Source organism: Giraffa tippelskirchi, chromosome 3 (assembly GCF_054371585.1).
Source record: "Giraffa tippelskirchi isolate mGirTip1 chromosome 3, T2T-mGirTip1v1.2.pri, whole genome shotgun sequence".
Lineage (NCBI taxonomy): Eukaryota > Metazoa > Chordata > Mammalia > Artiodactyla > Giraffidae > Giraffa > Giraffa tippelskirchi.
The window spans coordinates 44,382,657-44,395,011 of NC_137277.1; the positions used below are offsets into that span (position 1 = coordinate 44,382,657).

The window sequence follows — 12,355 nt, forward strand, 5'->3', positions numbered from 1 at the left end:
TCACGGCCGCAGGGTCAAGCAGGCCCTAAGGGAACTGGGCGGGCCAGACCTCCTTGCAGTCAGACACTCTCTGCCACCAATTTCCCTTAATTGTCCATTCATGTTCTAGAAGCTGTTGTTTTGCACCTCTTTCTTAATGAGCCTGGTCCCTCGTTCAGCATCACGTCCTCTGCCTGCTCCTGACAGCTGGCCGGTGGGCTGGCTGAGAGGTGGCTGGGATGCAGGTGTGCGGGCCAGGGCCAAGGCCAGAGCCCAAAAAGCCGGCCCTCCTGGGAGCCGTCCCGGAATCTTGCCCTTTACCTGACTCCAGGGGGCGCTCTTCCCTTAGATGCTTTGTGCCTCACGTGAGGCGGCCTCCTTAGAGGCAGGTGGGGGGCAGGTCTGAGTTCCCCTCAAGCCCTGGAGAGGGTGTTCTTTCTCCTGGGGAGCCCAGAGGACAGTTGGGGCCAAGAAGCCCTCCATCCAAGGAGGTCATGACAGTGGGAAGGAGAGGGAACGCCCTGCTGGAAATGGCCCAGCACCATCCCAGTGCCACTCACAGGCTGACGGCCAAACTCACCGGCCCCTCTTCTCAGGTAAAACCGACCTGGACAGTCCCTTGTGATCATTAACACAGAGGGTTAGACGGTCAGAACCACTGCCCGTGGGTTTCAGAGAACAGGCAAAGGGAAGAGCCCCGGGGGAGAACGAAAACCAAGTATGGTTTGTTTGTTGCCTTCAAACTGTGGATCCTCACAGGAGGGCCCTGCCATGGACACCACAGGAAGACTCTCCATTTACCAGAAAAATACCACTGCTGTCTCTCCACCCTCAGGTTGTTTTAGGCCCTAAGCATGTATGCAAAAAGAACCTTATGCTCTTACTCACAAGTGAGTTTGAGTTTTTCCTTTTATTCAAAGATGATAGTAATTCAGGGTCTTTATTATTTTGCCTTGGATGACAGGGAGCTCAAAGCCATACTACCATTTGGAACAATTACTCATATTCCCTCTCTCTCTTTTTCTGATATCTTCTCTCGTCCAGGGAGCAGAGAATTGCTGCAGACTGTCAGATTGTCAGATAATCTCCATTTCTGACGTTCTTGTCCTTCTCCTTTCCCCAGGGTGCAGCAGTTAGAGGAGGAAAACACTGAGCTTAGAACGACGGTGACTCGGCTCAAGTCACAAACAGAGAAGCTGGATGAGGTGAGCGTTATGTTCATGCATTGCTCAGACTTGGATCTTGAGCTGAATCCACAGAGAGGCCGTGTTGGCCATTACTGGCCTTTTAGTTTCTAGTTTCTGAAATTCTCATTGCCCTAGCCAAAAAAAAGAGGGGGGGGACAAAATACAAATAGTTTGTCTTTGCGTATTTCTAATTTTCCAAATGTTGTACAGTGAATACGTTTCTTTGTATTATGGGGGAAAATAAGGAGAAAGAGGCCAGATTCTGTTTGGACTCATACCTTCTATTCAAATCCATCTGGCATCATCGGAGAACTGTGGAGACCTGAGGCTTTTCTTGCTGAAGCTCTAGGATTAGGGGATCTAGCTGTTTCTTTAATTCTTGCCTCGGAGGGCTCTGTCCTGGGGGTGGTCTGATTGCCCGTTTGTCAAGGTGGCTGCCCCAGGCCCTCAGCAAAGCCCCCAGGGCTCAGCGGGCCCCCTGGGAACTCTCCCCCTGCCCCGGTCTCCCTGGCTGCAGGAGCGGCAGCGCATGTCCGACCGGCTGGAGGACACCAGCCTGCGGCTCAAGGATGAGATGGATCTGTACAAGCGCATGATGGACAAGCTGCGCCACAACCGCCTCGAGTTCCAGAAGGAGCGGGAGGCAACGCAGGAGGTGGGTTGACTGGCTCCAGGGCGCCCTACCCATCCTACCCCACCCCACCCCCCACTTGCCGCTTGTCCTCCACCCTGCACATCCATGCTCCTGCCAACCAGCCTCTTTCCCCCGCAGCTCATCGAGGACTTGCGAAAGGAGCTGGAGCACCTGCAGATGTACAAGCTGGACTGCGAGCGGCCGGGCAGGGGCCGCAGCTCATCCTCCAGCCTCGGTGAGTTCAACGCCAGGGCCCGAGAGGTCGAGTTGGAGCACGAGGTCAAGCGGCTCAAGCAGGTAGGCCCCGGGAGCCCCCGTCCCAGGGGATGAGGTGTCCGGGTCCCCTCGGGGTGCGTCTCCTGTGCAGGGCCGAGTGCCTCCTTCCCCCGTGTAACTGCCTGCTCCTCCCGATACCTTGATCATCAGGACCACTCGGCCCCATCTCACAGCTCAGGCGAAGTGGGTGGAAACCCCAGGGTCGGTCTTTGCTTAGCATCCATGAAGGGAAACAGACACCAGTCTTCTGTCCTGGGCATGTGGGGTGGAGACCTCACCCAGCTACACATCAGTGTCTCCCAGGAGCAGACCCCGAGCCCAAGAGTCCATTTCAGAGGGTTCCTGGACACTCTCCCATGACTGGGGAGCCCTTGGGGGTGGCGGAAGCGGGGTCAGGAGGGGCGGGGGCCTGAGGGTGCTCAGAGACCCTGCAGGATAAATTACCCCAGTGGGGCAGCTCCCTGAGGTTCCTATCCCACAGCAGTCCTAAACCCCAGCCCTTCTCAGCCACAAGGGGGCACCCGAAGTCCCAGATGTGAGCAGGTAGGAGCCTTGAGGCAAAAGCTAGAGCGCGAGGCTGGTCACCCGGGTCTGGGCAGGATGGTACTGGGCCGGCTGCACGCAGGAGCCGAGGGGCCCCTGGAAAGAACTCCCCTGAGCAGAATTCCTGAGCCCGACTGCAGGAGGAGCCAAGGAGATGAGCTGACCTGCCACCCCAGGGACCCAGAGCATCACTTTCCCTCCCCAAGGGCCACAGTTGGAGAAGGAGCCACTGAGTGGGTGGTGTCCTCCGGGGCCCCAGGGAAGAAGGGGTAGTCTGGAGCCATGCTCCTCTCTGGAAACCTGGCTCCCTGAGCAGGGCTATAACTCCTCCTCAGAACCCCAAGACCCCTCAGGACCCAGCCCTCCTCGCCCTGGAACCCGGCAGAGGCCTGGTCATCTGTGGGTGTCCTGAACTGGCCGGTGACACACACCCGGGGGGAGGGAGGAGGGTTGGGGGTGGTCAGAAGGCCAGGGATGCAGAGAAGCTGGGCCCGGCGGGAGTCAGAGTTGCCTCTGTCCTCCTCCGCAGGAGAATCACAAGCTGCGAGATCAGAATGACGACTTGAACGGACAGATCCTGAGCCTCAGCCTCTATGAAGCCAAGAACCTCTTTGCCACCCAGACCAAAGCCCAGTCCCTGGCAGCGGAAATAGACACGGCCTCTCGCGATGAGGTAACGTGCCCTCACGCTCTCACCGTGGAGCCGGGCCCCTCGCCCGTGAGTCCTGCCCTGGGGTAGGAAAAGCAGGCCAGGGCCTGGCCCCCTGGGAGTCCCCATCTGCAGTGACCCCTAGTTATACGGCAGAGCAGTGAGAGGAGGAGCCTGCAGGCGGAGGGAGTTAAACCTGCTCCGATTTCCTGTACGTGGTGGGAGGAGAGTAGGGTTGGGAACAGAGCAGAGTCTGAGTTCGCTCGGTCAGGAATTTGCCGGAATGGCCGGTTGATGTCATCGGTGTGCGATCCAGGGGAGGCCGGATGTCCCCTGGACCCAAGCCAGCAGGAGAAGGATACTAGCATTTTGGGGGGCACCTGCTTGCAGTATGTCTTCATTTAATCTTCTGAGAACGTGAAGGCTTTCTGAACACTTCCATGTCACAGATCGGGAGACCAGAATCACCCAAGATCACCCAGCTTACGGAGAGAGAGGAACCCAGGTCCCTAGCACCAAAGCCCACTGTTTCTGCCCCACTGGGGTATGGTTATGAAAGATCAGGCCTCCGAGATACCCAGGTTAGATTTCAACACGAGTCACCGAACCCCTTTACCCTGTGCTGGGACACACAGCCAGGAGCTGGCCCCTGGCCTGGAGGAGTGCCCACATGAGCCGGGCACCAGCCTCCAGCCCGCGGACAGAGGCGCATCCCATGGACACGGCAGGAGTCGACCTGGAGGAGGACAGTGGCAGGACTTGGGGTGGCGAGAGGAAACAGTGGGCAGTCTTAGGGTCTTGGGACATTGGGTGTCACTCCTGATTATAAATGCCTCTGGCCAGCATTCTCTGCCTTTATCAAAAACATCACACATGTCTGCCCCCTCCCCTCCCGCAATGGGCCAGTGATCCAGGCCTCTCTGGGGGTGTGGCCTGCCCCTCTGCACCTTTCCCCCTGCCCAGGCGTGATACCGGAGACTGGTGCCCGGGCTCCAAGGCTGGTTTTGTTGGGACACTGGCTCTGCCCACAGCCCGTCCCCCCGTCCAGCCTCTGACCTCGCTTTCTTGTTCCCTCCAGCTCATGGAAGCCCTCAAGGAGCAGGAGGAGATCAACTTCCGGCTGAGGCAGTACATGGACAAGATCATCCTTGCCATCCTGGACCACAACCCCTCCATCCTCGAGATCAAACACTGAGATGAGGGCGGCTGGCTGCAGAGCAGCCGCAGGACCCCCAGACCCCAGGATTCAGGGGCAGAACCCCGCCCGAGGATGCGGCCCAGGCCAGGCCTCCCACGCACGCTGTAAATGTGTCTCTGGCCACTGCCGTGTAACGTGTACTGGTGTGTATGTGGGGAGGCCGTGCGCACAGCAGAGCATGGGCGTGGGCGGCGGTCGTGGCGCCATCTGCGCCATCAGCTGTCTTTGTTTTGGGGTCCCTTTGTGAGGGACAGAGGGTCGTGGAGGTGGGCGGGGTCGAGGTCAGCCGTCAGGAGTTACTGTAATGACGAGAGCTAGAAGAAGCTTGCATTTCAGATACTGGATAAAATGATTCTACCTCTGGGGACAAGGATTGAAAAGCATTCTAGTGCGACAGGCTCTTTGACCCCCATCCCTGTTTCCCCCGGGAGCGGGGGCAAAGTTATGACCTTTTCCAGGAGCTTGAATGCCTCACTAACCTCTTCGGCCACCTTTCAGGCCCAGGTGCTTGAGTTTGGAGAGAAGGAAGGAGGTGGCGGGGGGGGACATGTCGGGGGTCCTCATGAGCCCCTCCTGCAGCCAGCAGCCCCCTGTGAGGCTAGTGCACGGTGTATCCAAAGGATTCAGGCTTGCAGAGGAGCTGGAGGTGCGGGGGGTTGGGGTGGGGGGCAGCCGTCATCCTGAGGGTTCTTGGTATTTTGAGAGTTCTCCGTAAACCTGCCCATCCCTGCTCTCCTACCTCTCCTTTTCTGTCTTGGTTTTGTGTTTTAAGACCATGAAAAATAAGCGGCATTCACTTGGGTGTACATGAAGGATTAAAAGAAAAGGGAATGGGGTGGGGACAGCCTAGGGCACACGTTGGCGTTGGGCAACCAAAGACATGGTCACGTCCCTGTCGGCCTCCCTTCCGGGGGCTGCCTCGTAGGAGAAAAGCATGGATGGACCCTCTCAACAGCTCCCAAGGGCTGGGAGTGGGCCTTGGTCACCTGTCCCTGGTCACGGCCTTAGGTTTGGGTTTTCAGAATCCATGCTCTGGGTTTGGCTCTGCCGGACAGTGAGGCCCCTGTGTCCCAGCCTCCAGAAACACGCCTGTACTCGGGTCTCAGCCAGGAGAACAAATGCTGTGCTGGTGTTAAGAGACAGCTGGGGAAGTTGCAGGGAAATCTTAGTCTTCCATGCTGGTGGTGGTGTTTGGTGGTTTAGTTGCTAGGTTGTGTCCAACTCCTTGCAACCCCATGGACTGTAGCCCACCAGGCTTCTCTGTCCATGGGATTCTCCAGGCAAGAATACTGGAGTGGGTTGCTATTTCCTCCTCCAGGGCATCATCCTGACCCAGGGATCAAATCCACGCCTCCTGTCTTGGCAGGCAGATTCTTTTACCACTGAGCCACTTGGGAAGCCCAGTTACAGATTTTAAGGGAACAAAAAGGTCAAAAGACGTAGCTATGAGCAGGCCATGGCTATAAATGAACCGCAACAGAAACAATAAATCAGTGCAGACTCCCAGTTCTGTCTCAAAGGTAAAGATCAGCCTGGTGACACAGTGGAAATTCACCCTGTGCATCTTTCACGTGATCTTTTGTTCTAGGCAGCTGGGAGCAGATGTGGTACTCTCCTTTGAGTTTTCCAGTTTGTCTCAATTTTGTGTGGCTTGTGAACCATTTCCTTAATCCAAATACAGATAAATACGCATGGTCTTATTTCCAACATCCCCACCACCACCACCACCACCACGCCCCCGCCGTTTGTTTCCTTCAACACTTGAAAGAGAAGGCTTGGGCACGTTGGGGACACATGTGTGCAGAGGAGAGAGGGCCAGGAGGGTGAGCAGGGACCTGGGAACTCGGGTGTGTTCCCACTGACAGAGCAGGGCTGCGCCCAGGACTGGTCTTCATCCCGTTCCATTCACTTGTGTTGGATTTTGTGACTTCTTTTTAAGCACGTGCATGGATCTGATCCAGGACTTTGGGGCCACCCGCACCAGGAAGACAAGGACAGGGAGTCAGTCTCCTGGGAGTCTCTCGACCTCTCAGGATGCTGGTCTCCTTGGGGCCCCCAGGGGTCTAAGCAGAAGCGGCAGTGGAAGGAAGGCATGGGGAGTGGGTCTCTTGAGAATTTGCTAAAAGGAAGGAATGGCATGAATCAAGACCGGAAAGCTGATGACTCATGCTGCGGCTTGGGTCTGGGTTTTATATGAAAAAGCATCCTGCAGAGAGGCCAGCTGGATCTGGGTCCTGGCTCGTGTGGGGGGCTCGCCCTGGACGGGGGAGCATTTTATGGGTGACAGTGTATATGCTCTTTAGCCGCACTGATGTGGAATTCCAGGGGAGGCCGTAGAGGCCTGAGTTTATAACAGTCAGAATGTGGCAAGGAGTCTCCGCCCAAGGGAAAGCGGGTGGAGAAAGCTGTCAGCCTGAAGAGGGCGCCACGGGAGCCTACTCCCCCAGGAAGCACTAGTCGGAAAGTCCCCTCCGGACCTGGTCTGAGAATCAGGCTGACTTTAAATTGAGACTGAGTTCCACTTAACACACGCCCCAAGTTAAATCCAGCCTTCTTCAGCCAGAATACATCGAATAGGCTTGTTCCAGATCCTGTAGCTTTTTAGCCTGAGAGGGGGAGGTGCCACAGGGGTTCCAAGCCACAGCCCCTGTGCAGGTTCTAGAACTGGGTCCCAGTGGGCAGACCCTGCTCCCCCTGCGTTATCTCCTGTGCTTCCTGGTTGAAGGTTGTGCTTTTACCTCTCAGTGGTGGGGCTGCTGGAGAATATATAGGATACTCCGTGAAATGTGAATTTCAGGCAAAACAAATAACTTTCAGTAGGTGTTCCGTACAGTACTTGGGATATATTTAAAACGAAGATGTTTTTAAAATTCCGGTAACTGGGCCCTATCCCCAGAAGTTCTGATTCTGTTGGTGTGGGGTGCAGCCCAGGCATCATCAGAGTATAAGAATTCCCCAGGTGATTATAATTCAACTGGGTGCCCCGAGTGGGTTTCGTTTTTGCTAAGCCTGGCAACTCTACCAAGTAGAGATTAGCAGTGACTTGTCTGCACGTTTTAGAGGTTGTTTTGGGGTGTGGGGAGGGGGTTCTGCTGCAGGTTCACATTTGACATGATCCTGGGCGGTCCTCACATTTAATCAGAGCCCCAACAAAATTCGTTGAACCAATGAGTCAATGTCTAAAAAATTAACTTTGAATTGCCAGAGTTAGATAAGTTATTTGAAATTTGCAGATTCTTTGAGAATTGTCAAAGAGAAATTATCCTTTATCTGTAAACTCCTAATCTGATATATTTCTGACCCATTAAAAACACAGACTTTAACAACCTCCCAAAGTACCCAGACCTGAAATAGTAATAGTGGTTCTCAACTTGGGCTGTGCATCCTGGAATCACTAGGGAGATTTTTTTAAATGCTGCTGCCTGGGCCTCCAGAGATTTGGATTCAATGGTGTGGGTATGGCCCAGGAGCTCTCTGTTCAGAGAGCGCCCCAGGTGATGGTAATGTGCAGCCAAGGTTGGGACTCCTAGGAGGCGGTTGGCCAGAGGCAGAGAAAACCTCTGTCGGGCTTGTTAACCTAGGTGCTTGGTAACATTGAATTCCCCTGCTAAGACGTTGGTGGCTTTTCCTTTAATGATGTCAAATGATGAGATGTTTAGCAGACCCCCTCACACCCAGGAGGGGAGGCCAGATGCCTTCAGAAGTGGGTAGATCCAGCTGTTCTCAGGAGCCTGGAAAGTGAAAGTGAAAGTCGCTCAGTCATATCCGATTCTTTGGGACCCCATGGACTATACAGTCCATGGAATTCTCCCCTTCTCCAGGGGATCTTCCCAACCCAGAGATCGAGCCCAGGTCTCCCACATTGCAGGCGATTCTTTACCAGCTGAGCCACCAGCCTAGGAGTTAGCAAACCTGAGTGGGCAGGTGGGTCTCTGCCTGTTGCTCATGGAGTTGGTGGGTGTCAGGTGTCCGGATGTATCAGTCACAGGCCCAGTGATTAAAGTGGGAGTAGAACAGAGTGGGGGTGGCGGTGGGTGCTGAAAACAGCCTCAGAAATAGCAGCTACCTACTCGCACAGCTGAGCCGGAGGGGATTCCCGCTTTGTGATCTGTTTTCAGATTGGGTGGATAAAGGTCACCCCAGCCCCTACCCCATTACTCACCACACCAGCATCCCTCCCCAGCCCCGGAGGCTCCAGGCTCTAGTCTGCTGAATTCCTGGCCCAGCCAGGTCCTGGGGGTCAGGAAGGCAGGCTCTTTTGTTCCAATGAGGGACTTAGTAACAGGCGAAAGGCCTGCAGGGGCCAATGGGGCCTGGTGGACTGGGGAGAGATTAAGCCTTCTTTTTGTGCTCCATAGGTATGTGGGTTTAATGCATTAGCAAATTTAAACCTAAAAGCTAATTTTAGATGTGATTGGAACAGGGGATGTGTTGGGATGGTTACGGTGCCTAGACAATGACTGTTCGCCTGGCAGATCTACAGCGATTCTCTTAAGGGCTGAGGTGGGTTGTAGACTGAGGAGGGGGCAGTGCAGAACTTCAGAACTTCCCTCCTTTGGATCTAGGGCAGCCCCTCTCCTGTGATGCTTCAGGCTGGTGAGGGGCCACGCCCTCCTGGGTGACTTTGAGCAAATCCCTTCCCCCTGCTGACCTTAAGGATCTCCAGGCCCTGCCAGCCCATTCTGAGTGGGCCCACGAACGGGCAGGGAGCACGAGAGGCCAGAGCCATGGGCCTGCCTGCCCTTCTGCCACATTCCTCTTTCTTGGGGAAACAGGCTGCCTTCTAGAAAGGTCTGTTTCTAAAAGCGTAGACCCTGCGAAGCTAGATGTCACGTGACGTTGGTGCTCCGACCTCGTAGGTTTCTCTTTTCATCTTCGTTGTGACCATAAAGGAGGGCCGTCTGCCTGGCGCCACCAGCAGGGGGTGGCTGAGACGGGCACCCCGGGGCCACCCCATCGGGGGGTCTAGGCGCTGCAACCTCGGGAGACGGGCTTCCTCCGGGCCCTCGGCTTTGCTGTGCTGCACAGGCTGTGTTTTGTCTGCATGGTTTGGGGTCGTTGTCTTTGTGCCTTCTCCGCCCCGTCACCCTGTACAGGAGTTCCCACGTTTCCACTGCCCCCTTTTCTATGTCCTCTCGGTTACCCTGGCCCTGCCCGAGCCCTGCACAGTGTACAAAGCAGCCCCTCTGTGTCCACGTGCCTCCGCCCCAGGAGGCTGGCACCCCGCACGCCGTCCCCAGGCCCTCCACCCGCTCAGCTGCTCAGACTCGCTAACCTGGGACAGGTGTTTCGTTCCGGTCTCTAGCTTGGGGGAGCGTGGGCCCACTCAGCACCTCATTCAGCCTGCCGCTCTTTAGGAACCCTGCACACTAGAAAAGGCTCACTTTGTGCAAAACAGCTTCTCCCACAAACCCCTCCCCGAGTCGGTGTCAGTACCTGCAGCCAGGAGAGTGCGCCTTTCTCACCGGGGGCATCGGCCTGGCAGTGATGTCATGGGTCTGCAGCCACTCTGTGGGCCCCTGGGAGGATGCACCCAGGCCCCCCAGAAGAAGCTCCAGCCGCGTGGCTCCCAGTGCTTGACGCCAGGCCTGGGTTCAGGGCCACTGCCATCTGCTGTCTGAACAGCTTCAGACCCCAAGCAGGCAGAAGGAAGAGGCTTTAGGCTGCGTCCCCGGCCTGCCGTTAACCACCGAGCTCTTCCTTGTCCACCCAAGGTGCTCAGACCCGGGTGCCATTAAATCCCTGGTAATGTCAGGACCTCGTGTCACTGAGGACCGCCCCGCAGCCCGCCGGCTCCGCGGTCCCGGCTTCTCCCGCTTTCTCCGCTGCGTCTCCGGGGCCGAGAGGGATGAGCTGCACGTGAAGGCTCATCCAGGGGTTTGTCAGGTGCCTCTGATGCATCATGGGATTTCACGCGAGTCTTCTGCCCCTGGAGCCTCCATCCAGAAGCAGGCTTAGCTCGGGCTGGGGCGAGACCTCCACGTCTCAGCCCCAGCGTGGGGAAAGGGGGTTGAGGCTCCAAGGCTAAGTCCTAGGGTCCTGAGCCCTCTGCCTCCCGCCTGCTTCTGGGCCAAAAAGGAGCAGGCTCGCAGAGGCAGGCTCCCTGGGGAACTCTCATGTACAGACCAAGGTGTAAATAAACACTTTGCTTTTCTTGCCCGACTTGATGGTGTCTTTGTGCTGTGGGAGGGAGGGTGGAAGAGGGGAGGCCTGGTCTTGGAACTCCTGGGGCCAGTCTCATAGGAAGAGCGGGCCTCACCCAGGCTACCAGGTAATAACAGTCTCTGGGGCAGGGGCTCACCCTGCAGACCCTCCTGTGAGCCTGCTGTCCCTGGGAGAGGAGATGAGGATCCCAGGTGATGGTGATGATGATGATGATGATCCCATCATCATCCCTGGTGATGTTTGAAAACTGTCCTCTCGACAGCCATGTTTGCTTTCTCAGCCAGGGCCTCCCAGGGTTTCAACTTGCTCTGGTCACTAGCTGGGTCCTGGTGCCACCTCCCTCTGTGTCCCCCTCCTGTGCCTCCCCTGGATCCCAGGCCCATGTCCTCCACTTAAGCCTGGTTTCACACTGGGCTGCCAGCCTGAGTCCTGCCAAGCCCTGGAAGTGTGCCAGGTGAGCGGCCCAGACCCCCAGAGTCCCGCCCTCTCCTTGTCTGCTCCTGGTTGTTGTTATGTGATTCCAAGTGTCGACGGGGTTCACAGGCCCAGCCTCTGGAGGTAAGTTGTTGGCCCAGGCACCCCCACTCCCCACACAGACCCTGGTGCCTTGGGTCTGCCCGGGTGGGTGGACGGTGCCCCATTTAATGGATTCACACGGCCTCCTGGGCTCATGGCAAAGTCATCTTCCAGCACTGGGAGTCGTGTGTTCTAGACCTTTACTCCCCTCCATCCTCCTAACCTGCCTTTCCCTTCCTAACTAGAGTTGCCAGACTCTGCAAGTCAAAATACAGAACACCCAGTTAAATCTGAATTTGAGATAATTTTTGAGTATAAGTATGTCCCAAGCAATACTGTTATTCATCATTTATCTGAAATTCAAATTTAACTGGGCCTCCTGTATTTTATCTGGCAACTCTATTCCCAGCTCCTTTCAGGAGCCCTCTCCTTCCAGCCAGGTGTCTCCAATTCCCAAGCACTGGACCCACACCCCACTTGCAGAAACAGCTTCCTTCTTAGCGTGCCATTACTTTTTTTTGAGACTGGTTCTGCTCTCTACCCCAGCCATCCAGAAGCAACTGCTGGCCTTTACAGAATCTGTAACCCCCTTGCACCCTGGGGTGTGTGTTGAAATCTGAAGTCCTGAAAAGGTGAACTCAGTGTTGTCAAGGAAGCAGAGGAAAGCACAGTGGGGTCTTGCGATCCAGGGTAGGGACAGGGGGTGTCACTGAGAACCCCAGTATTAAACTTCCAATCTGCTGATGTTTCACAAGAATTAGGCCATTAAGCATTTGCTGAGCACCAACTCTGTGTTCATGGAAAAATTCTTGGACTTGAACTCAGACCCCCACTCTCTGACTTCCATGTGACTAAGCAAGATATCTGAGTTTCGGTTGCCTCATCTGTAAAAACAAGGGAAGTTAACTGTTCCTACCCGAGGAGTCAAGTCACCAGATGGGATCTGGTACGTGCTTGCAGAAGCAGAATCTGGATTTGGGAGGCAAAACTCCTCTTTCCCCAAAGGCTCCTAATCAGAATGTCTCCTCTATAAAATTAGTTTTCCAGGGCGGCTGTAAAAATATACCACAAGCCAGTGGAGGCGTTTAAAACAACAGAAATTAATTTTCTCACAGTTCCAGAGGCCAGAAGTCTGAGGTCAAGGTATCAGCAAGAGTAGTTCCTGCTAGAGGCTCCACTGTGTACTCAGTTGCTCAGTCATGTCCAGC

The 12,355-nt window shown here is 55.6% G+C and overlaps 1 protein-coding gene across 5 annotated transcripts in view; it reads left to right on the forward strand.

Annotated features, from left to right (window-relative positions):
* Nucleotides 1-4,589, forward strand: part of RAB11FIP4 (RAB11 family interacting protein 4) — a 112,867-nt gene extending 108,278 nt beyond the window's left edge. For all 5 annotated transcript variants that reach the window (XM_081579708.1, XM_081579707.1, XM_081579709.1 and 2 more), the window contains 5 exons: nucleotides 1,103-1,184; nucleotides 1,684-1,821; nucleotides 1,939-2,097; nucleotides 3,149-3,292; nucleotides 4,347-4,589. In XM_081579708.1, coding sequence (XP_081435834.1) covers nucleotides 1,103-1,184; nucleotides 1,684-1,821; nucleotides 1,939-2,097; nucleotides 3,149-3,292; nucleotides 4,347-4,463 — 640 coding nt within the window. In that variant the 3' untranslated portion in view covers nucleotides 4,464-4,589. The remainder of the gene's footprint in view (nucleotides 1-1,102; nucleotides 1,185-1,683; nucleotides 1,822-1,938; nucleotides 2,098-3,148; nucleotides 3,293-4,346) is intronic.
* The last annotated feature ends 7,766 nt before the right edge of the window (nucleotides 4,590-12,355 follow it).